Genomic DNA, 26536 nt, shown 5'->3' on the forward strand with positions numbered 1-26536 from the left:
GCATGGGTGATGAGGGCGTTCATGAGTGTGCGTGATGTGCCTTGAACTGGCAGTGAGTGTGAACCCTTTGGATGTGTGATGGGTTTGTGACTATGTGAGTTGAGAGTGATGAGAAGAATGACTTGCCCTGGTGGAATGGAGGAGATCATTCATCCTTTTGCTGCACTGGATGGCTGTTCTCTTTTGGAAGGCGTTGGCACTCACCCCCCGCCTCCCATGCTGGATTGGTGAGCTTGGTGGCTGGTCTTCGCCCAGAGCGGGGTAGAAGAGTTCCCAGTGGGCATCCACTGCGTGCAGCATGTGCCCCAGAGAGGCATCACTAAATTTGGGGGCTGCTGGGAAGCGGGCGATACGGTGCAAAAACCTGCCATTGCGGCTGGTGGGAAAAACATCCTTTTTCACACCTGTCACCATGCTGGGGTTTGATTGGCTGGCAGCTCTTGGTGGGTGGGCCTTCTGCCCCTAGGGTCCTTGATCCTGGAGAAGGCCCAAAACTGCCCAGTTAAGTGCCTGATTAGCACTCAGTTTGGTGGGTCTTCCTGAAAAGAAGCCAAAGGTGGTTCTCGCTGGCTCTCCAACTGTTGCTTCCATTAACTACTGACAAGAAAATTATTACTTGCGAGAGTCAGTGCCTCAAGAAGTTGGAAGAAAAACTGGGAGGTAAAGAAGAAATTTTGCTGGTAGAAAATATACTTACTAAGGTTACTTTTATACAGCTGGGCTTGCAGCCAGAAAATTTCATGTTTTTGCCATTTCTAAATTCTTTATAATAGCAGTTGGGTGTTCTAAGTTGGCGAGGAAATTCCTATGCAAAAAAAAAGAATAATTAACACTTCAAAATGACATATTTTATTAATTATGAACTTTTGCAGCTAAACTCATTAACATATTGGGCAGAACTTTGTCGTTGGCAAGTAGGGGGCAGGGCCCTCTTGCCGCCGCGTAAAATGATGCGGGATGACATTGGACGGAACCCCCGACGTCATCCCACCCCATTTAAATTTTCAGGTAGGCGGTGGCACAGCAAAATCAGCTGTGTGCCCGCCAACCTGTCAATGGCCAATTGAGGCCATTGATAGGATCATTTAACCAATTGAAGGACCTGCCCATCCAACTTTAAGGTTGGCAGGCAGGCCAGGAGCCCTGGCGGCAAATAGAGAAAACATGAAACCTCATACAGTGACGGGATTTGTCACATGAGGGGGACATGTAAGGGATTTTTTTTCTATTTTTAATATTTTTCAAAGTCCAGGTGATCTCCCTGAGGCTGCACTTAGCTTTTGTGCGCATGCGCAAAAGAGCGCACTCTCGCTTTTAAGGAACCCCCACCCCACCCACACAGGGAGCGCATAGTGCTTCCTGCTGGACGTCACGCTGGGCGGGCCTTAATTGGCACGCCCACGTATAATGGTGGTGCGGCCCACTTCGCTGGCGGGGATCAGCTCCGCGCCCGCCGGAGATTGTGTCAGGCCCACCCGCCTGAAAGGCAGAAAATTCTGCCCATTATGTCTTGAAAATGCCCCACAATCCTTGATCTTGTTACAAATACAATTAAATACAACCCAAGCATTTGGGAAAAAATATAAAGTTATACGCAAAATAAGTACTTAAATATCGAAAAGAGGATGATCCCTCTTGACCTCTTTCTGCGGTCCATGCCATCCTTCAGCTAATTCTTAATAAGCTAAGAGAATTCATTGCGAACATCCCTGTATTGTGTGTGCTTTGCCTGGGTCTATTAAAATCTATTTTGTTGTTACTGTTACCTTAACAAAGGTGTAACTGGGAGTTATATTAATTAGGGAGCTAGGAGTTATCATAGTAGTAATTTGTAGACCTATGTATTTGCTTAAAATGATTTCTTTTATTAATAAATGTTTAATTTAGTTTTATAAAAACCTCTAAGTCTCGGTAGGCTCATTATACTGAATTCAAGGCACGCATCTTGAAATAAAAATCAAATTGCAATAAACAGTTGTGGAAGTTGTTTCAAGTTTCCCTGTGGGATTTGAGCAGCTCAACATTTACCATCAGCTGTGTCATAATGCTCATCTCATTGTAAAAGCAGCTCGGACCTCAAAGATAGAAGGCCATGAATTTAAGTCTGAAAGATGCTTGACACTTTTATATGCCTGCCTTACCTGCATGAGTTTTCTGCTCTTGGCTGAATCACTGGATGATTCAATACCCAGAAATGAAAGATTTTTTTCAAGCAGAGGAAAAATTGGAGTCCATTTACATTTAAAGCTCTTGCCAGCAAACAGCATTTATATGTCTTTTGCAATAAATCATTTTTGGAAAGTTGGAATTAATTTAGAGTTACATTATACATAGGGCAAATCATACAAGGAATCACATTGGAAAAGAGCAGTAAAACTAAAGATGGCATCAGAATTTATACTTACCATTGGGGTTGTCCCCTGAGGACAGATGGGATTATGATCACAGCTGCCACATATTCCCTTAGAAAGAAAAATATTAACTTTGATTTCTATTCTGTTCACGTTGGCATGTGGTTATACATACGATACATTTGAGCCAGTTTGCCAAGAAAAGTTAATTTTAGTCAAGTTTCTCTAGATTTTAAATGAAAATAACCCAATTAAAATATTTATACAATAGGATATCCAATCATTCATTCAGTAATTCAAATTAAGGGAAAGCAACATAAAACGGTTGACAAACATTTTACCTGATTGTGATTAGATTTATAAGGCAAGATTTTAACTAATTCAAAACCCATTCACTTGCACATAGATAAAATTGGACCGAAAAGTATGCACATTCTCCAGTGTTTAATGTGATAAGCATGAAAATTTAAAAAAAAATCAGGACCACTCAATGCTTGAATTAAGACAGGGTTGGAGAACCCTCAACTTGGGGGCTGGATCTGGCCTGTTACGCTTTTTCATCCGGCCCGTGGTGAGATTTCAAAATCTGGCCACGTTCCCCCCCCCAACACTCCCCCCTCCCTACGTGCTGCACTCTGGGCCATCCGCCATGCTCTGATGTGCCTTGGCTGCAGTCACCAGAGGCCCAGGCTGTGGGAACAGAGTGAAGCCCACGATCCGGGAGCAGGAGCGCAGGGTGGGGGGCGGGGGAGGGGGGAAGCTGCCAGCTGCCGTTTGGGTGATGAAGTGTGAGTAAACATGGGCGGAGGAGAAAGGGAGCAGGACACCCGGCTCCATGAGTGGCTATTCCCCTTTCCAGCTCTACTGATGCCTCAGGACAGTGGCTCAGAACCTGCAGACTGAGGGAGAGGCCCAGGCTCCAGGCCCAGGTGCAGCCTCAGACTGGGAGTTGGTCAGAGCCTTGGGTTGTTGAGTCACTGCCCTGGGCTGGTTTGGGAGTGAAACAGAGTGGGAAAGGAGATAGACAGAGAAAGAGAATGGGAAATGAAAGCAATCAAAAAGTTGAGCTGAATTTCAGGAGTGCTGTGATTGAGACACAGCTGTCCTACTCTGGGCTTTTTTGGGTGATTTAGTGTTATCTAATTTGAGTTAGAGAAGGAACTGCAGTTAAACAATTTTGTTACACCATTCAATATTTAAGCAGTTGATATACCTGAAGACCTTCAACATGAAGTTACAGAAAGCAACATTGAACTTAAGACTAAATACAATAATCTTCCTTTGCTGCAATTGTACAGACTCCGTGTAGGCACCGATGAATTTCCAAACTTGAGGAAACACGTGCTGAACATTGCATCGCTGTTTGGAACTACATACTGCTGTGAGCAGCTTTTTTTCAAAACTTTCTCTCGCAAAGAATCTGCGTGCCAGATTAACAGACATGAATTTGGACAGCCAGTTGTGAGTAGCAACATCATCAGTGCCAGCAGACATAAAAAGGCTTATGAAGGAAAAGCAAACTCAGCCATTGTTTTAAAGCAGTGGGTAAATTGAACGTTTCTGTATTCTCTGTAAAAAAATTAATTAATTAAGTTTGTTTTTAAGTGTGTGTGGCCTGCGATGATTTTGTCTATGTGTGGGTAGCCCTTGATAAGAAAAAGATCCCCCTGAATTAAGATATTGGATGGGATTTTCCAATATTGGAAACTAAGACCAGGATTTTCTGGCCCTGCCCACCACTATGATCTTCAGATCGCGCCGAAAGACAATGGACTTTTGGCTGGCCCACCACATCCCCTACGGCGGGTCCCACCACAGCAGGGCTGGAAAATCTTGGCCTAAATCCGGTGGCGGGTGGGAAATGCGGCATGATTCCAGCTGGGCGGTGGGGCAGGTGATTAATCTTCTACTTTTCAGATAGTAATTATGCATCTGCAAGGAGCTCAGCAAATCCCGTGATGTGGCGGGCAGAAAGTCGCCCCCCCACCACCATTACTTCATGTGGTTTAAGGTCCTAGTGCCATATTTAAAGGGCACCAAGACAGACATTCACTCATTGCAGGCTAGGAGCCCTGCACAACTTCTACAGAGTCCTTGCAGCTGCAGCTCTGACTGGAGAAGCTGGCAGATCATAAGACGTAGGAACAGAAGTAGGCCATTTGGCCCACCGAGTCTGCCCTACCATTCAATGAGATCATGGCTGATCTGATAATCCTCAATTCCACTTTCCTGTCTTTTCCCCATAACCCTTGATTCCCTTACTGATTAAAAACCTGTCTATCTCAGCCTTGAATATATTTAATGACCCAGCCTCTACAGCCCTCTGCGGTAAAGAATTTCACAGATTGAGCACCCTCTGAGAGCAGAAATTCCTCCTAATCTCTGTTTTAAGTGGGTGCCCCCTTACTCTGAGATTATGCCCTCTGGTCCTAGATCTCCAACAAGGGGAAACAACCTCTCAGCATCTACCCTGTGAAGTTCCCTAAGAATCTTATATGTTTCAATAAAGTCACCTCTCATTCTTCTAAACTCCAGTGAGTACAGGCCCAAGCGAGTCAACTGCTCCTCATAAGAAAATCCCTCCATTCCCAGGATCAACCGAGTGAACATTCTCTGGACTGCCTCCAACGCCAGTATTTCTTTCCTTAGATAAGGTGATCAAAACTGTTCACAGTATTCTAGGTGTGGTCTAACTAGTGCCTTGTATAGTTTTAGCAAGACTTCCCTATTTTTATACTCCATCCCTTTTGAAATAAAGACCAACATTCCATTTGTATTACCTAGTACCTGCAGAACTAGTATGCTAGCTTTTTGTGATGCATGCATGAGCACCCCCAAACCCCTCTGTGCTGCAGCTTTCTGCAGTCTTTCTCCATTTAAATAATATCCAACTCCTCTATGCTTCTTGCCAAAGTGCATAACCTCACATTTTCTCACATTATATTCCATTTGCCACTTTTTTGCCCATTCACTTAACCTGTTTATAACCCTCTGCAGGCTCTTTGCATCATCCTCACCACTTGCTTTCCCACCTATTTTTGTGTCATCCACAAACTTGGCGATAGTACATTCATTTCCCTCATCCAAGTCATTAATATATATTGTAAATAATTGAGGTCCCACACTGATCCCTATGGCACTCCAGTAGTTACAGGTTGCCATCCTGAAAATGCTCCCCTTATCCCAACTCTCTGTCTTCTATTAGTTAGCCAGTCCTCTAACCATGCTAATATACCATTCCCAACATCAAGGGCTCTTAACTTATTAAATAGCCTTATGTGTGGTACCTTATTGAACGCCTTTTGGAAATCCAAATATATTACATCTAGTGGTTCCCCTAATCCATTTCTAAATGCTCTGCTATTTCATCCTTTATAATAGACTTCAACATTTTCCTAATGACAGATGTTAAGCTAACTGGTCTACAGTTACCTGTTTTTTTGTCTCCCTCCTTTTTTGAATAAGGGTGTTACATTGACAGTGTTCCAATCCTCTGGGACTTTTCCAGAATCTAAGGACTCTTGGAAGATTACTACCAGTGTATCCACTATCTCTGCAGCTATTTCCTTTAATATCCTAGGATGCAACCCATCAAGTCCTGGTGACTTATTGGCCTTTAGCCCCATTAGTTTCCCTAGTTTCTAGTGATAGTTATTGTATTTATTTCTCCCCCCCACCTCACTTTTGCCCCATGTAATACTTTTGGTGAAGGCTGATGCAAAACATTTATTCAACTCCTCTGCCATTTCCTGGTTCCCCATTATTATTTCCTCAGCCTCATTCTCTAAGGGGTCTATATTGACTTTGGCCTTTCTCTTCCTTTTTATACATTTGAAGAAGCTCTTACTGTCCATTTTTATATTACTTGCTAGTTCACCTTCAAGTTTACCTTTATTTTTTCCCTCTTTATTAGTTTTTTAGTCATCTTCTGTTGGTTATTGAAATTTTCCCAATCCTCTGTCTTACCATTAATCTTTGCCAGGTTTCATGTTTTTTCTTTCACTTTGATACTATCCTTAACTTCCTTGGTCAACCATGGTTGGTTTACCCACTTCCTACAATCCTTTTTCCTCACTGGGATATCTTTGCTGTGAGTCATTAATTATTTTCTTAAACATCTGCCATTGTTCATCAACTGTCTTTTCTGCTAAACTGCTTTCCCAGTCCATTTCAGCCAACTCTGCCCTCATTTCTTTGTAATTACCCTTATTTAAGTTTAGCACAGATGTTTCTGAACTAAGTTTCTCACTCTCAAACTGAATGCTATATTCCACTATATTATGGTCACTGTTTCCTAATGGATCTTTTACTCTGAGATCATTTATTAAACCTGCATCATTATACATTACCAGATCCGAAATAGCCTGATCACTTTTGGATCCACAACACGTGAGCAACAACATCGTGGGACATACAAGGCTATCTCTGGCATTTTCTAAATAGAGCACTGCTGACAATACATCCATGGTTGGGCCAATGCTCTCCGTTGCAATATTCCATGTCTGCCTGCATCTTGACCTTATAGAAGCCCCATGCATCTTCCTGCTCAGGCCCTTGGTTCTCCTGGCCCTGTGCCAACTTGCGATGGGCCCTCCTACTCCTCATCTGGATAACAGCCATTACTGAGGCAAGGTTGCCTACAGCCTGCATGATCAATGTCTCAGTGGATGTGTGAACAAATTGAAGTGGTACATTAATTGAGCACGTCCTATACAGGTTTCCCCTATCTCAAAGCTAGCAGGCAAATGCTAAGCCCTTCACTTGCCCTCCATCTAGGCATGGTATCCCCACCCCACCCCTTCTAGGTAAAGGACATCCTGGAGGACCAGAAATGGGTGTTCCTCCTGTTCATGCATGGATGAATATGGAAACATTGCTCTTTGACCAGGGTAATGAGAGCCATGTGCAAGAAGTCGCAAGATAACATTTGTCTGCTTGTCTCCACAACCCTCAAAACTCGATAGAGACCATTACCTTGGCAACATGGAAAAACTAACCATGTAATCCCTTGTCAGCCAAGAGAGGATGGAGGTTTGGAGTTGTGAGTTGGCAGTGGCCATTAACCAGCCATGCCCCTTGCAGGCATTCCACCACCCTCCCTCCCTTCATCCCTGCCTCTGGCTGCAGCCAATGGTAAATGGCAATGAATGTATGTCAGGTCCACACCTTGCTGGGATCTGGATGTTATGAAATCCATGAATCAGGGACAAACTTGCTGCAAAGCAGGCTTAACCACAGAGAGGAGAACACAAATGAGCATCTTTGACACCCATATGTCCCATAATTATTGGTGTGTCCCTTTAGTCGGCTACAAAGTGCTGATTTTGAGCTCCACCCTCCTGAAAATACCCTCCTCCCACCTCAAGGGGTCTCACTGACTGATTAACTGTGTAGTCAAGGTCAGAAATGGTGCACGTCACCTGCTAGACTCACTCCACCACCTTCTACCCTCCCAATGTCACCCGCCAACTTCGCCCATCATCATAGGCCCACCAATATCACCATTCCCCTCTCCTCTGTCATCTTTGAACCTCTGTTATTTATACCCTAATATGATCCATATCCACATGTCTTTTCTCACCACATGGCCAACACCTGTTACCGTCCCCATGCCCACCCTGACCCTACCCTCTCCCGTTATCTGAGCCACCTGTCTTGTTCCCCTCTGTGTCTTTAGCTGATGAGACCTTCACCTACCAGACTCTCATTCTGGATCTGCCATCTTATTGCATCCTACTCCCCACTCTGATGGTGACTACTCCCTCCCTCCTGAATTCACCCCCCCGACGATCCCACAGCCGACCCCACTGACTCTGCCCTCTAAGATGCTTCCTCCCCCCTTGCCCAGACACTTTTACCCCCCTTTGCTAGGCTTCCTCTGTCCCCCCTTCCCCTGATATTCTCCCCTTTCCCCAGGCACTCTCCCCACCCTGCCTGCCTTACCCTCCCTGTTCAGCCTTCACTCCACCCTTCTGCCTTATCCCCTCTCTTCCAGCCTTCACCTGACTTCCTTGTCCAGCCTTGGTGCAGCATTAGCTGAGGATGCTCAAAATGAGGGAAGTTATGCAAGGCCCCCCTAAGAAGGAGAAAGCAGCATCTATTGACCTCAAAGTCATGGAAGAGGTGAAGCTTGCCAGGTGCATGCCACTTATATACAGTTGTAAAACTGCATGTTCTAAATTCTCACTGGCAGGGAACTTAATTTGGAGGGGGAGCTTAATTCTGCTGAGGTGGCCTTTTAATGAGCATACATGAGATGCTAATGCATGTAAATGGAATTCCCGATATGTTCATTGGGAAGCTCAACCCGCCTTTGACCTGTCTTTAAGTCGGGAGAACAAAATTCCAACCATTCCAATTCCGCCCATTATATTTAAATATATGATGGATTAGGGAATTCTATCAATAATGACATTTGATGGCTTGATCCTTTATGCACATGTCTGGAATTGGACATCTGTCCCAGTGTTACTAACATTTTCTCGAGAACCACAAAATCCCCAAAGACCAATCTCCAAAATAATGTACCATGGAGTGATTGGATGTGGGCCAACGCCTGCGATCCTCCATATTGTAAGTTTATAATTTCAACAATGGTACAAGGGGCACTTACAAACAAAGGACAGAAAAATATATTATCAATAGTTGCATTAATTTTTTTGGTTTTAACAAGGTCCTTTCAGTTGCTGTAAGAAAGCCAGAAGCCTCGTAGTGGTGTTCCTTCAGCCTCTTCTGCTGGAAAGCAATAAAAAAATTGAACAGAGAGTAGCAACTGATCGCAGCTTAGGCAACATCTCACAGCCAGATAAACTTGTCAACAGAAACCAAAAGGTACATGGAGTAGCACTGTTCTATTTATATATACATTAGTATTTTATACATACCTCTACCGTTACAGTGTCGTTGGTGTCACATCTATTCTTCTGCATTTGAAGAACCTGAGTCATTCCTAGCAAGATCCCATTTCTTGTTTCATTGTGAAAATCATTTAATGGAATGTCATTTATTAAAATCTGGAAAAAATAATTGCAATTTGCATCTTAATAATAATTTGCATTTTAATAATAATTGCAAAAAAACCAATCTTTTGTATCAGATAATAGGCTGATATAATAAATCAATTATACCCTTTCATAAATCATCAAAATCTTTTCCTAGACTAGGAGGAGTTTATCCTTTAGTAAGCAGGTATGGTGGTGTAATAATGTGTTACTGGAATAGTCATTTGATAGTACAGAATGAGTATTGCTGAAAAAAGACAATTTGTCAAAGCTTTTCATCTTGCACTCATCAGGACAATCGCAAGAATTCCAGTAACAAATGCAAAAATAGCTGGAAAAACTCAGCAGGTCTGACAGCATCTGCGGAGAAGAACACAGTTAACGTTTCGAGTCCGTATGACTCTTCATCAGAACTAAAGAAATATAGAAATATGGTGAAATATAAGCTGGTTGAGGGGGGTGGGATAGGTAGAGCTGGATAGAAGGCCATTGATAGGTGGAGGCAAAGAAGAGATTGCCAAAGATGTCATAGACAAAAGGACAAAGGGGTGTTGACGGTGTTGATATTATCTAAGGAATGTGCTAATGGGGACATTAAGGATAGCTAGCAGGACAAGCAAGTGACAGATAGCCCTAGAGGGGGTGAGGTGGGGGGAAGGGATCAAAATGGGCTAAAAGGTGGAGATTAATCAATAGATCGAAATAAATTTAAAAATAGGTGGGAAAAGAAAAATATATATAAAAAATTATATATTATTGGAAAAAGGGGTATCAGAAAGGGGGTGGGGATGGAGGAGAGAGTTCATGAAGTTGTTGAACTTAATGTTAAGTCTGAAAGGCTGTAGAGTGCCTAGTTGGAAGATGAGGTGCTATTCCTCCAGTTTACGCTGAGCTTCACTGGAACATTGCAGCAGACCAAGGATTGACATGTTGCCTTGAGAGCAGGGTGGTGTGTTGAAATGGCAAGCGACAGGGAGGTCTGGGTCATGCTTGCGGACAGACCGAAGGCGTTCCGCAAAGCGATCACCCAGTCTGCGTTTGGTCTCTCCAATGTAGAGGAGACCGCATTGGGAGCAGCGAATGCAGTAGACTAAATTGGGGGAAGTGCAAATGAGGTGCTGCTTCACTTGAAAGGAATGTTTGGGCCCTTGGACGGTGAGGAGGGGGGATGTAAAGGGGCAGGTATTACACCTTCTGTAGTTGCATGGGAAGGTGCCGTGCGAGGGGGTTGAGGTGTAGGGGGTGATGGAGGAGTGGACCAGGGTGGCCCAGAGGGAACGATCCCTGTGGAATGCACTGTGGGTTGGTGGGGGTGGGGTGGGGGGTGGCAGGGTTGAAGGGAAGATGTGTTTGGTGGTGGCATCATGCTGGAGTTGGCGGAAATGGTGAAAGATGATCCTTTGAATGTGGAGGCTGGTGGGGTGATAAGTGAGGACAAGGGGGACCCTATCATGGTTCTGGGAGGGAGAGGAAGGAGTGAGGGCGGATGCGCGGGAGATGGGCTGGACACGGTTGAGGGCCCTGTCAACCACTGTGGGTGGAAAACCTCGGTTAAGGAAGAAGGAAGACATGTCAAAAGAACTGTTTTGGAAAGTGGCATCATCAGAACAGATGCAATGGAGGTGAAGAAACTGAGAGAATGGGATAGAGTCCTTACAGGAAGTGGGTGTGAAGAGCTGTAGCCGAGGTAGCTGTGGGAGTCGGTAGGCTTGTAATGGATATTGGTGGACAGTCTATCACCAGAAATTGAGTCAGAGAGGTCAAGGAAGGGGAGGGAAGTGTCAGAGATGGACCATGTGAAAATGATGGAGGGGTGGAAATTGGAAGCAAAATTAATAAATTTTTCCAGGTCCAGACGAGAGCATGAAACGGCACCAAAGCAGTCATCGATGTACCAGAGAAAGAGTTGTGGGAGGGGGCCTGAGTAGGACTGGAACAAGGAATGTTCCACATATCCCAGAAAGAGGCAGGCATAACTGGGGCCCATACGGGTACCCATAGCGACACCTTTTATTTGGAGGAAGTGAGACGAGTTTAAGGAGAAATTGTTCAGTGAGAGAACAAGTTCAGCCAAATGGAGGAGACTAGTGGTGGATGGGGATTGTTTGGGCTTCTGTTCGAGGAAGAAGCGGAGAGCCCTCAGACCATCCTGGTGGGGGATGGAGGTGTAGAGGGATTGGACGTCCATGGTGAAGAGGCGGCAGTTGCGGCCAGAGAACTGGAAATTGTTGATATGACGTAGGGCGCCAGAGGAATCGTGGATGTAGATGGGAAGCGACTGGACAAGAGGAGAGAGAATGGAGTCAAGATAGCAAGAAATGAGTTCCGTGGGGCAGGAACAGGCTAACACAATCAGTCTGCCTCAGGGGAGCTTTGTATTGTATGAGAAGAGAATGCTTATTGGTTGGAAGGTGGACTCTGATTGGTAGAGGAATTGCCATGGAGAATGCACCAATTAATAGTGGCTGACAGTTAACTGTCAAACATTGTTTGAAATTTTAAACCAGGCAGCTTGACTCTGATTGGTCAAGGCATTGTCCCAGGGAATGAACCAGTGAATGGCTATCAATTATTTTGTTTAGCTGAAACAGGCACAATGTGTGTACATATTCTTTCTGTCTGCAAAGAACAGGGCCCTGTGTATTAATATATGTAGCTTCCAGTACATGCAAATGTGCCACATTGCGAGCCCAACTGACAATCTTTAATTGGTTGTTGGCGTAACTTTAGCACAGTGAGGATTATTTAGCGAATGTTGTCCAATCACGGAATCACTGGCACTGAAATTCATATACCACATTACTCATTTGTGTGATAGGCAGAATGTCTTTTTGGCTTGACGGCAGCAACCCATTAGTGGTGAATACCACTCGTGTTGCTAGGTATGTAGGCTCTACGTCCCAAAGACCGGTGGATCATATCAAACAGCATGTTCCTCCTGCTGTTCACAATGGGCAGGATACAGACTGTACCCAACCAGCCCATGCTTGCAAAACTCAAAACACATTGTCCAACATTAGATGTGATTCCACGATTGGACAACATTTGTAAAATAATCCTCAGTGTGCTAAAAATTACACCAACAACCAATTTAAGATTGTGGGGCTCACAGTGTGGTGCATTTGCGTGTACTGGAAGCTACATACAGGGCTCTGTTCTTTGCAGACAGTAAGGGCATGTGCATACATTGTGTCTGCTTCAGCTAAACAAAATATGTGACAATCATTCACTGGTTCATCCCTGGGGCAATGCCTTGACCATTCAGAGTCAAGCTGCCTGGTGTAAAATTTCAAACAATGCTTGACAGTTAACTGTCAGTCACTATTACCTGGTGCATTCTCCATGCCAACACCTCTACCAGTTAGAGTCCACTTGCCAACCAATCAGCACTGTCTTCTTAGACAGTATAAAGTTATTGCTTTCCCTAACATTGGTATTCTTGCGATTGCCCTCATGAGTGAAAGATGAAAAACTTTGACAAAATGTCTTCTTTCATCAATACTCATGTTACTAGAAGGTGTGTCCTAATTGTATCATGGCAATTTGCAGATTTGAATTCAGCTAAATAAAAGAAAATCTGGAATAAAAAGCTGGTAATGCCAATCATTAAGGTCTTGGATTATCATAAAAACCCAGCTGGTTTACTAATGCCCTTTAGGAAAGGAAACATGCGTCCTTAGCCAGTCTGGTCTATCTATATGTGACTCCAGACCCACAGCAATGTAGTTGACTCTTAATTGCACTCTGAAAACACTCAGTTGTAGCAAACCACTGCAAAAAAAATCCCTTCGCAACAGCAATGTGTGTGTATTTGCATCAGTTCAAGAAGTCAGTTCACCATCACCTTCTCAAGGACAATTAGTGATAGGCAACAAATGCTGGCCTTTTCAGCAACTTTCACAACCCATGAATGGAAGAGCAAAAAAAATCATAAAACTAGATGATTACTCAACAGTGACCAAGTCATAGGATTCAGACAAGACAAAGGCACACCCAGACCAATCAACCCAGCAAAGTCTTCCTAACTAACATCTTGGGACTTTTGCCAAAATTGGGAGAGGTGACCCACAGACTAGCTAAGCAACAGCCTTACTCACAGAATTGTACCTGTCAGCCAACATCCTAGACTCCTCTATCACTACCATCCCAGTGACAGGACAGATCTAAATAGTACATTTGGCAGCAATGTACGATATAGTAGGGAGGAGTAGTTTAACATTGACTTCAGACCCGATGAAGTCTCATGGGATCAGGTCAAATGTTGGCAAGGTAACCTCATTCTCATTCTCATGCCCACCCTCAGCTGATAAATTAGTTCCCCATGTTGAAAACTACTGGGAAAAAGTACTGAGGGTAGTAAGGGCACAGAATTTACACAGGATGGGGACTTGAATGTCGATCATCAAGAGTGGCTCAGTAACACTACCACTTACCAAACTGGTTGAATTCTGAAGGACATTACCGCTAGCCTAGACTTCTGGCAGGTGTTGAGAAAACCAAAGTGAGGGAAAAATCTATCTGTCCTCATCAATTGCAGATTGCAGATGCATCTGTGCATGACAGTATTGAAGTGACCATCACACGGTCCTTATGGACTCGAATTGTTGGTGAAATGGAACCTCAAATACTGTGGAGCATGACCACACACTGACTTTTCCTGGTGTGACACTGGTCCATACGCTAACCTTTCATGGCCAGCTGAAGAAAGTAGCTGCCAAGACGAAGACAATGGTCAACCTGCTTCAGAAGCTAGAAAGTCTTCAGTACTCAGTACTGCAGTACTTCAGACATCAGCGAAGTTCCTTGTGTACTCTATAGTTGAGAACTGTACATAGGTGTGAGACTAGAGGTAGTCAGACTCAACTTGTTGACATCCAACTGAACAAAGCAATGTGGCACATTCATGGAATCCTCAAGTAGATCCCAATACTCTGGCTGCCCATGCTGTTGCACATCACTCTCCCATTCATTCGCTATGATGCTGCAACACCCCAGGAAGTTCAACAAATCGAGGGAAACAAATGTCTTCCCTTCCAGTAGAACCTCAAAAACATCCCTCAACATTGCTTGAAGTCATTCAAGCCCTTTTGCACCTTCAACAATGCAACTTCAACCTTGGTTAAGCTTGGAAGCTGAATTGGGCTCATAAGAACCATAGAACCATAGAAGCATAGAACACTACAGCTCAGAAAACAGGCCATTCGGCGCTTCTAGACTGTGCCGAATTATTATTCCGCTAGTCCCATTGACCTGCACCGAGTCCATAACCCTCCAGACCTCTCCCATCCATGTATCTATCTAATTTATTCTTAAAAATTAAGAGTGAGCCCGCATTTACCACATCAGATGGTAGCTCGTTCCACACTCTCACCAATCTCTGAGTGAAGAAGTTCCCCCTAATGTTCCCCCTCAACCTTTCCCCTTTCACGCTAAAGCCATGTCCTCTCATGTTTATTTCTCCTAATCTAAGTGGAAAGAGCCTACTCGCATTTACTCTGTCTATACCCCTCATAATTTTGTAAACGTCTATCATATCTCCCCTCATTCTTCTACGTTCCAAGGAATAAAGTCCTAACCTGTTTAATCTTTCCCTGTAACTCAACTCCTTAAGACCTGGCAACATCCTAGTAAATCTTCTCTGCACTCTCTCAATCTTACTGATATCTTTAATATGATACTTGATATCCTTAAGAAGTCGCAAACACCTTGTGAAAAACCTAATGCAAATGATTCCTGACTTCAATCTTCCATGAGCTCATGGGCAACTATAAACTGTACCCCCAAAAAGCATGGCAAATGTGAATACTTGATGTACAAACAGAAAAATCTCTCCAGTGTGCTACTGTGATCACCCAGAACAGACCACAGAACATATGACAATTCAATGGCTGGTTCACAAATATAAGGGAGGCATCATAGCGATGAACTCTGCTACTCCTGGTGCAATTATCTAGCTTAACCACCTGAATGTAAAAGTATAGGCCAGAATTTTGCCCTCATCGGGCAGGCTTGGCAGGGGGGGCCGGGAAGCTGTCTGCCGCCCGCGATCGGGGCCCGACCGCGATTTCACGCTGGCAGACCAATTAAGGCCCACCCAGCGTGAAATGCGTGCTGCAGCGCTTAGCGCTGCCTGTGTGAGGGGGAAGGAGGGCAAGCGCCCAAGTTCATGTATGCATGCGTGTGCGTACAGGGAAAGCTCCCTGAGGCGCAGAGCTGCCTCTGGGAGATGGAGATTTTTAAAAACTAAAAATAAAGAATTTTAAAATGTTAATAAAACATGTCTCCTCATGTGTCTCTGTCACATGAGCAGGGACATGTTATGAATAAAATGTTAACACTTTTATTTAACTTTTAATTGCTATTGGGAACCTATCCTATGTATGATGAGGTTTCCTAAAAAATCCAAAGGCCGCTTGGCCTTTTCGCCTGCCCGCCAACCATAAGGTTGGACAGGCAGCGAAAAATTTAATTCAATTAGATCTTTAATGGCCTTAATAGGTCTGTTAATTGTTGGTAGGCATGCTGCTGACTCCCACGCGCGCCAGCCGATTGAAATATTGTGCGAGTGCGCGATGACGTTGGGACGCCTGCCCGACATCATCACGTGTCATTTTATGTTCATTCAGGATGGGCACATGCCTGCCCAATGAGCGCAATATTCTGGCCATAGTTGTTGCTCTACACCTATATCAGGCTTAAGACTGAGAGAGAGAAAGAACATCCTTGTAGAGTCAAAATCCTGTCTTCACATTGCCGACACCATCAATCGTGTTATGTGGCACTACTTGCTATGTGCTAAATGGGAAAGGTTCAAAACAGATCCAGCAGCTCAATGTTGGGTATCCAAGGGGCAATATGGGCCTTGAGCAGCAGACAAATGATATTCCATCACAATCTGTAACCTCATGAGCCAGTATATCCCTCACTCTACCATTACCATCAAGCTAGGTGACCTGCCCAAGTTCAATAAGAAGTGTAGAAGAGGATGCTGAGACAGCATGAGGCTCACCTGAAAATGAGGTGCCAACCTAGCGAAGTTACAACAAATGAGTTCAAAAACATCCCTGTATGCTAAATGAACAGAAGTGGTGGCAGTATGTGGTGGCAGGGAGTCTGGGTTGCTGTGCCATGCATGTTGTCATCTGGAGTTATGGAAAGAGGCTCTAAGTTTCTTTCCATCACATGGCTGACCAGGAATCTCTCCCATTCTTACCACCGGACATTGGCATGTACTGGAAGGATGTGTAAGTTGATAATCAACCTGTTTGGCCACATTATGAATACACTTTCCTTGACCATCAAATCCTAGGGTACTTGAACCCAGAGCTTCTAGCTCAGAGGCAGGGAAGCTATCCACTGTGCCACAAGAATTTCACGTGCATAGAAGTTGCATACTATAAATAGAACCAAGTGATGACAATCTCTGCCACCTATGGTGATGGCGCTCCCACAGTGCTGTAAGGGAGGGAGTTCCAGGATTTTAACCCAGCGACGAAGAAGGAACGGTGATATATTTCCAAGTCAGGATAGTATGTGGCTTTGAAGGGACCTGGAAGGTGGTGGTATTTCCATGCGCCTACAGGTCTTATCCTTCTCGGTGTTGGATCCCTACCACTTTTACCAGGTCAATTAAGATTGGGCAATAAATGCAGGCCTTACCAGTGATGCCTACATCTAGGTGAATTAATTTTCTTTTGTTTAAAAATTTGCACACCAACATGGTTGATTCTCAATGACTTTCTGAAATGGCTTAGCAACCCACTCTCTTGAATCAAACTGTTACAAAGAAAATTGCAATGGTTCTAGAAGAAGACCTAGCACCATGTTTTCTAAGGATGGAGATTAAATACCGAACTTGCTAGTGATGTACACATCCCCAGGAATGAATAAAAGAATTTGAAACATCGTCAGCTTTAAACATTTGTAACACTTCAACAGATAAAAAAAACTCCAGAGCACCAGTAACACAACTAACTGTTATAAAATGTTATTTTTAAATAGTCATCTGTACACACTTAAGGGAACTAATTGAGCACTTCAAGTCGACCACATACAGCCTCCTGAGAAAGCAGCTGCAAGGATAAAACCAACCTCCTTCATGTAAAAGAACAGCTGTGTTCTCCTTTGGGGTTCAACAGCTGTGAACTAAACAAAAAATTCACATGTAAGGGGCTCAAAAATGCATGTAAATGGCCTCAACAGGAAAGGATAAAGGGCTAACATGCTTTAATGTAATCTCAGACCCAATGACAACAGACTTCCCGTTACAGGAGGTGAAATGCCCAATGCATGCAGACTCATCCAGATATGCATTATAGCGTTAAGAACTAAACTCTGTCAGAGCTTACATTCATAGCAGCTGGACAGTAACTGGGCTAAAGGAAGCATTAAATTGTAAGGAGGATGAAATTACTTTGTTTTAAAGCTAATATATGCACTCAGCATGAATTACTATGAACCCATTTTAGCATTAGTGGACTATTAGCGCATTTTAATCCATTTCCCAAAATTCCTACAGGAACAAAACCAAAGCAAATTTCTTTGGCTTGCTAAGAGCCTGATAGTGCCAATTGCAGATCAACTCACAAGTATTTATATGTTTGTGTTCTTGTCCATACCGTATTAATGACACCAGCTCTAAACATTGTGTCCAGGCAGAGGAGAAAATTGACAAAGCTCCAACAGCAACCAAGCACATGGATTGTAAACAGCAATCAATGGGTTTAGTTCACAAAGTAGGATGGTTGTATCACCAAGTCTTCCTTTGCTGTACATGTTGGAGGAGGAGTATCATTAACAAAAGTGGGCCAGAGAAGTCCACAGATGCAGATGAGGACAATTATAAGGATTTATTATTGCTCCAGGCAGCATAATTGGCACTACGAAATGATCTGCTTCAGCCTCACCAAGGAGTGGTAGGAAGAGGGTATGTCTCACCAAGGAAGACAGACATGAATTGTGACATCTGCTGAACTAAACATGCATCAAAGAACTACATCAATACTTTTCTGCAAGCAATGGTAAAAATGATAAAGGCTTTTAACTTGTTTTAAGCACAGGTTCTTTCCAGATAATAGTGCTCAAGTAGTGTGCAGAAAATCATTGCATTATCCAGGTCACAAATACCCCTGCTTTGACATGCACTAAAATGGTTACCAGCAGACGCCAGCATCAGAAAAGATCAATGGAGCTTTTCAAAAGAAGTGACATGCTCAGGGTACAGGCCATCATTTACACAGAAACTTTTCAATATCCCATAGCATTCATCAACAGAAAAGGATACCATTCAATGAAAGGTAGAATGATCTCCAATCACTGTCAAGTAATTATGCATATAAATACAGAGTTTTGAGGGACTGGCTGCTATGCCCATATTTTAAGAAAATTATGAATACTCACACCTTTTGGCAAGTTAGGCAGTGGGCTCCTCAAAGTGTTAGTTACTCACTCACTTGCTGCCACTGTGCAATTCCCATGCTCCCAGCAAAGACTATGGCTGGAATCTTCTGTTCTGGAATCTAAGTTTGATGGCAGGCATGGAAATGGGAGTGATTTCAACGGGGGGGCAGGACGGCTGACCACATGCGATTTTATGCTGTTCAGCTCTTTAAATGTGCATTTGCAAGGAGCTCGCCAATTCCTACAGGGGAGCAGTCAGGAAGTTGCCACCTCTGCCATTACCTCATGGGGTGCCACATTTAAAGGGCATGCAGATAGCATGCACTACCCCTTCCACATTTGCCCAGCCACTGTTCCACCCTTGTCCACAAATCCTTTCTCCCTTCCTTGGTCATCCTCCAAGTAACTTGCACTGCCACCACCCGGTCTCAGGCATAGGCTGGCATTTACAGACACTCTCCAAAGTGGACAATGCAGTTGGAAGAATTCTACCTCGCCAGGTGCACGCCCCTTAAGTGCAGTCATAAAAGTGAACGTTCTAATTTCTCACCGGCAGGAAACTTAATTTGGAGTGGGAATTTAATTCTGGCAAGCTGGCCTTTTAATGAGCATGCATGACATGCTAGCAAAAGGGCTTCCCATCATTGTTTGTCGGGAAGCTCGACCTGCCTTTCACCCGCCTTTAAAATCCCAAGAACATAATTGCTAAAGTTCATTCCATCAGTGGGAATTGGATTTTTGGCCTTGTGCCAAATTAAGCTCCCTGCCCACTGCTGGAGGGACTGTAAGATTCTACCCTATGTAACAGTACACATTTGAAAAATAGGAACATAGTGAGCAGACATTTGGTGTGCTCAAATCATAATTCCAATGATTGTACTTCACCAGGGTTTGCACTACAAAGTGCCTGAAAAAGCTGGCAAAAGAATACTGCACATCATGATCATCCAAAGAGACTTTCATCTATTGGTTAAAATTGAGCAGCAACATGAAAATGACAGGAGAAGAAATAAGAGACAGAAGATGACAATGAGGAGCAAGGGGAAACTTGGCAAGCATACAAGGAATCCTTTGCAAGCTCTAACATAGTAGTTCCTTCCTTTGGGCTAGACTTTATGGACAAGATTTTTCAAATGGCAGGTTTTCCCCACCCTGACTGCCTGCAGCCTACAAGTGTTAATTGACTTAGACGGGACTTAGACCCCTCAATCTGTAGGAAGTTCCACAGAGAGCTGCCCACCAATTTGATTGGCTGGCAGCTCTTTAGTCCCAGCAGCACCTTTAGCAGCAGCGGTTGGAATTGGGACTACAAGCAGTCTCCAGATTCAAAGTCCCAGAGTCCAGAACCAGGTAAGTATGGCTGGTCTCACAGCAGGGTGTGGAGGTGAAGCCTGTGGAGGTAGCGAGAGGGGTTTGGGGGTCTTGATGGAGAGGTTGGGGTGAGATGGACCACCCTCAGGTGGCTGACTTTGTGAGGCTGCCTGATAATGAAGGAGGCCCCTCCCCCCAACCTGAGACCCAACAGGATGACTTTCAGGGCTTCCCCCCTGCTCATGAACTCCTCCAGCTAGCCTCAAAATTAAGGCCAGCAGGAAATGGCCCTTAAGCAGTCATTAATTGCTCACTTAAGGGCCTCAATTGGGACAAGAGCAAATGGGTCAGCCTAATCCTTGCCAGTCCCACTGTAAAATTGTAGATAGGTTGGAGTGAGTGGGAGCTTGGAGGGAAGGCTATCCATGGAATTTTATGGGCCCAAGCCCACACCTGCAAACCCGTTTGTGGGGGCCTATAAAATCTGCCCAGATATTTAATTGAGTGTTCTTTGTATTTTATGAACCAGCAATGCTTATTTATGTGGAAACTATTTACATTTAAAATAAATAATTACATTTAAACTTTGAATTGATGTGTGTTTATTACAATAATGACAAGGATTTGTGTATATTTAACAGTTAGTGTAAATTGCCAATGTGCTTACTTCTTCTGGAACATAAAACTAGCATCCTGTTATAATCCTACTTCAGTGTGATGTACAGCTGGAAGCAATTGACATGCTGAGAACCTGCTTAGGATTCAGTTTTTTGCCTTCCTTGATATGTCACAGGCTTAGCTCTGTGCTTTAATAATTTGTGGAGATCTGTTTGCTTTTGGGGCCTTCAACAGCCACTTGTTGATAACCAACTGGAGACAAGGGTCTGGTAGCAGCTCAAGTTGTGATGATGAGACAGGGTGCTGTGGTGTGGTTTGGTGTTGAATCATAGAATTATGTAGCATAGAAGGAAGCCATTCAACCCACTGTGCCTGTATAGGCACTCTGAAAGAATTACCAATTAGTTCCATTCGCCTGTTTATCCCCAATAGCCCTGCCAATTTTTTCCTTTGAGAATCTGAGAATCTTGAGAACCATTATCGAAAATAACTTTTATTTATTTATTGGGCTGAAACTATTGGTTGAGTTTTAAAAGATTGATCAACAGCATTCCAGTGACTTAAAACAGCAGCTTCTAAGATGGCTAGACATTTGCATAACTGTACCTACAAATTACAAAGCCATTAGAAATGGAGTCAGGTTGTCTAGAAGAACCCATCAAAGACAACCACTCTAGAGGAATGTGAAAGAGTTCATCTCCTGACTCATTCACAAAACATCTAGACAGCTCCTGTGTCTTCAACTGGGTGGGCAACAAGCCATTAGACTCAATCACTTTGGACAATGGACCCTGGCAGAGGAAGGAACTCATCCAGCCATAATCGAATCATGTATAAACCATGGGCCTGGAATTGAACTTGCTATGGCCATGTTTGGGTAATTGGTCAGTTGGTGATGAACCAAGTAACGCTTCTTTGTGTTTTTAAGAAATTAATTTTCTCCAGGCTACAGAACGCAAGAAGCAGGACCCTGAGTGAGTATTATCACTCCCTCTTCATCCAGCCTGTGAGCTCAATCCCTGCCTGCTATTTTGACCATCTACTCACTGCTGGCAATGTTTTAAGATTCAACCCAACAGCTGCTGTCTCTAGATGAAAGGATATAAATATTAAACTTTAAAAAACTCCTTAATCTATCCTCCCACATTTTAACTTACTTGTGGTTGTATGTGTCTACATGCATGTGAACTCTTAGCTCGGATGTTCCACTCCCGTTTGTGGCAGGTGTGTTTGGTGGCTTAAGCAAAATAAATCGCAATGTGACCCTAGTTGCATTTCCTGGCAACATAAATCCAGGACATGGTTGTCCCATCCTCCCGTCAGTGGCGGGCAGTGTTTCCCGCCATTCAATGTCGGGAACTTAATTTTAATGCATTTACATCTCATTATTGTGCGCACACACTGGAAACATCCCCCCATGACAAATTTAATTCCCATTGGCATGACTTCAGAATGGCGTGATTTAGACTGCCTTTAAAAGGCGTGCACCTGGTGAGCTGAACTTCCAGGAGAACTTGGAGGTGAGTTCATACAATTTTGCACGGTGCTGGTGAGGATCGCCCATAGGACATCAAACAAGAGGCGCCGCACATTCGGGGTGGCACAGGCAAGTCCCTTTTTCCCAGTTGGCTTTCCGTGTGGTTCCGTGTGGTTTCTTGTGGTGCTGGGGCAATGGCTCCAGTCGGTGGGGGGAGGGGGGGTGGTGAGGTGGCGGCGGCACGGTGGTGGTCGGGGGATGCCAGGCTGAGGAAAATAGGATTTGGGCCTCTGAAGCATTTCTGCCCATTCAAGTAACACAAAAGCATGAATGTGCCACCAAATGCTCCAGAACATTTTAACCTTGGGTGCAGACTGCAAATTAATGTGTTTTAGAGGGCCGGCAGAACAACTGGATGGCTGGGCAAGCTGTAGTATCCCCTTGTGAAAGGTAGGCATGGAACAGTCACTGGTGGAGGCGCTCACAGCCCCTTGCAATGTATTTATTCAGGTTTGGACCAGTAATCCTTATGGTTCAAACTAGCCTTGTAGTGTAGGTTAGGATATTGCCTGAGCTGAGAGCACAGCATGCAGTCGAGTGACCAAAGGTGCCACCAATTGATCAAGTGAAGTGGGGAGGTGGTGGATGGGGTTTTGGACAGCCATGAAGTCCACTAAACACTGGTGATTCAAATGGCCACCAGCACTCTCTGACATGTGTGAAGGGGCCTTGAGTTGCAGCCAAAGCTGGAGACTTAGCCAAGAGAGGTCCTTAGGAGACATATGCTAACCCCGTGTCACTCTCTTTGAAATTGGAGGAGGAGAACATCAGGATCATGGAGACTGGTGATCTAGCTGTATGCCTCATGGCTTATAGGGAGCAAAGAAGGTGAAAATTCTGATGGAGGCGCCTGGCTTGGCAAAGGGACGAACACCACTCTCAAGATGAAAGGGTGGCAGGGCCAAGGGCTGAAGATTTACAGTGAGCTGTTGCTCGTAGACGCCTCACTAGGCCCAGGATCTTGGATGGCGCTTGTTATTTCTGCAGATGTGTGAGAAGTAGCAGAGGCCCTAATAGTCACAAGATTCCAGGAGGACGATGATGACATGCAGTGAGGACACTCCATGGAGTGCATTGCATCTTTGAAGGTCTGAATCCTGACTGGCTGAGGGCATCTCGCTTGTACTCTGTGAACAGGGTCATATCATGGAGACACAGTGATGATACTTTAACAGCACCTGATCCTTTGACAGCCTTCATCATCTGTCCCCTTAGGGAGTACACCATCACCGGACACAGATGCTGAAGAGATGGTGGGCTAGCCCCAGCTCAAAGGGGCTGACAGCACACGGAAAAAATCACAAAGCTCTCTGATGCCTGCCCACAAGCTACTGGCAGCAATGACAAGCCACATCGAGGTGCAGGCATCACAGATGTGTTGAGTGACCGTGAAGCCGGACAATCACTTTGTTCTGAGGTTTCACACCGCACAGGGAAGAGGCCCTGGATTGAGACATTTGCCTTCATCTTATGCAGGAACCAAGGTTTCACATCTGAATGACATGAACATTGCTCATCATAACAAGGAGCCATAGACAAAGATACATTCTTGGAATGGCCTCAGCCTGATTTCGGGATACTGCAATGTGGCAGTGGCACCCTCCTTGGCCTGCGGAGCTGGAGCTGCCAGGGTCACAGGTAGAGGGGAATTGGGTGGGCCAGACACTCCCAGAATAACCTGGTGGATGGCCCGTGGTGTGCACCTGCTGACCTTCCTCCCTAAGGATGCATGAGGCCCCCTGGCTGACTCCGTGAGAGGAAGGGGTAGTTGGAATCAGTTTGAGATGCACTGACCTCCCCGCCGCCCCTTGCACTGACACTGATGAATGCCAGAAAATGCCTCAGTGATGGAGTGCAGCTCCTGCAGCAGAGCAGGTCCAATGTCCTGGACCAAGGTCTCCATGGCAGCTGCCATCCTGTCAGTGTTGACCTCATTGTGATGGCATGCCAGTGCTATCACCTTAGATGGAAGGCGGACGGACTCCTCCATTGTGCCTTGCAACCTGAGGAGTGCAGCATCCAGCCCTTCCTGATGTTCTTGATGTTGTCTTTGCAGCTCCAGCAACTGAGGTAGAGCTGAGTCCAGAGGTTCGTCATCTAATTCGGACTCAGCAGATTCCTGGTCTCCAGCTGTCTTCTGAGTGGTGACACCCTTGGACTTCCCTGCCTCTGCCTGCTGTGGATCAGACAGTGCAGTGTGAACACCAGACTGTGATCCCAAGGCTAATCTAGAACTAAGTCCCACAGAGGTGTGTGTCTCTGCACTGGTGGAGGGTATGGATGAGGCTGTGGCTGGTCTTCCATTGGTACGTTTGCGGATTCTGAGGTATCCTTGGGGCTGGAGTTGATGACCTGATTTGTAGCTGCCCTCACTGGTTCCTGAATGTGCCTGTGAGAGAAAAGAGAGATAATTAGTACAATGCAGGAGACTGTGAAACAGGAGACATCACTCACAGTATGGTTGTCTGTTGAATGCTGCAGCGCAGAATCCTCACTTGGTTGAACGCTGCCGCTCACTGTTTGTGCACGAGTGATCCCTGTCCTCTCCAGCCAACTGGATGGCTCTATTTTCAAAGGCTGTGAGGACCTATAGCTTGGGCATGCCTCCCCTAGTCTGGGATGCCCCCTCTTGTTGTGGGCTAGCTTATCCTGCATCGAGACAGATGGAGAAAGTGTAAGCAAGATGCCTGCCAGGCCAGATGAGAAGGATGCTTGACGTGTGTGGAGTGTAAGTGGTGCCATGGACAGCATGAGGGCATGTTGGGCATGGGTTATGAGGGTATTTATGAGTGAGTCATGATGTCCCTTGAGCTGGCAGTGAGTGCGAACCTTGTGGATGTGCGATGGGTTTGTGAGTGTGAGGTAAGAGTGATGAGAAGAATGACGGAACGGAAGAGATCATTCATCCTCTTTTGGCACTGGATGACTGTCCTGTTTTGGAAGGCGTTGACGCTCACCACCGGCCGCCACTGTCTCCCATGCTGGATTGGTGAGCTTGATGGTGGTCTTCATCCACAGCGGAGGTAGAGGGGTTTGCGGTGGGCTTCCACTGCATCCATCAGGTGCCTCAGAGAGGTGTCACTAAATTTGGGGGCTGCCGTCTTCTTTGTTTTCGGGGCCATCTGACGCCTGGAGCAGTCCTGGCCTGTAGACATGAAGCAGGCTGCGCTCTGGTGCACTTTAAAAATGGTGCCTGGAGCAAGGAAGCGCTGAGGTCATGGCGTGGCGGGCATGCATTATTAATGAGGTGGAACGTGCAGTGAAGCAGACGATGCAGTGCAAAAACCCACCATTGCGGCCAGCGAGAAAACATTATTTTTCATGTCCCCCACCATACTTACTGTAACTCAGGGACAATTCTGGCCATTGAATGCCTGTGGGTGTGATAGTCGGACTGTATTTATTACTTTTATTTAGATTGGGTGTTAAGTCTAATGAATACTATTTTCTTTTTAAAAACTTACAAGGAAATCTGTCCGTGAGTGTCTTTTATAGTCACAGCACTTAAACAGTTAAACACTCACTGAATTGGCAAGCATTCTTTTTAAAAAGAGCATCTGTTGTGGTCAATGAGTGGGAAAAGCAGGCAGCCATTTTAGCCCTTCTCACCTGATTGTTTAACAGTTACATATTGTGCAAGTTACCTCCAATCTGAGCTTGGCCTAAATAGACAAGTGGTTATGGTACTGGGACCCCAAGATTGAGAGTTCAAATCTCACAACGGTCAACTATGAAACAATGTAACTTCATCTGAATAGGAACAAATGGAAACGTGTTTGTACTCGAAAGAGTTACCTCCAATCTGTTGACACAGATTTTTGAAAGCTTCAGAGCTGGAAGATAAGAGCATGAAAACTACAGCACCTTTCCAAGGAATCCATTAAATATTTTGGTGTACAGAGATAAGGCATGTTTACCAGAGCAAATACATTTATTTTTCTTATAGATTTACTGGAGGTCCTCAAAATTGTGAATGGTTTTGACTGAGTAGATAGAGAGAAACTGATTCCATTAGTAGGAGAGTTGGTAACAGGGGGCACAGATTTAAGATAATTGGAAGTTAGATAATTAGTGGGATGAGGAGACATTTCTTTACACAACGAGTTGTTACAATCTGCAGTGCACTGCCAGAAAGGGTAATGGAAGCAGATTCGATAGTAACTTTCAAATGGGAATTAGATGTAACAGAAAAAATTTGCAGGGCTATAGGAAAAAAAATCAGGGGAATGGGACTAACTGGATAGCTCTACCAAAAGAGATGAAAAAGACTTGATGAGCTGAATAGCCTCCTCCTGCATTGTATCATTCTATGATTCCAC

The 26536-nt window shown here is 44.7% G+C and overlaps 1 protein-coding gene across 3 annotated transcripts in view; it reads right to left on the minus strand.

Annotated features, from left to right (window-relative positions):
• stab1 (stabilin 1) overlaps positions 1–26536 on the minus strand; it is a 257111-nt gene that overhangs the window by 94331 nt on the left and 136244 nt on the right. For all 3 annotated transcript variants that reach the window (XM_041191185.1, XM_041191184.1, XM_041191186.1), the window contains 3 exons: positions 9236–9364; positions 2406–2462; positions 698–805 (listed from right to left, as the gene is read on the minus strand). In XM_041191185.1, the coding sequence (XP_041047119.1) occupies positions 698–805; positions 2406–2462; positions 9236–9364 (294 nt within the window). The remainder of the gene's footprint in view (positions 1–697; positions 806–2405; positions 2463–9235; positions 9365–26536) is intronic.

Source organism: Carcharodon carcharias, chromosome 7, assembly GCF_017639515.1.
Source record: "Carcharodon carcharias isolate sCarCar2 chromosome 7, sCarCar2.pri, whole genome shotgun sequence".
Taxonomy (NCBI): domain Eukaryota; kingdom Metazoa; phylum Chordata; class Chondrichthyes; order Lamniformes; family Lamnidae; genus Carcharodon; species Carcharodon carcharias.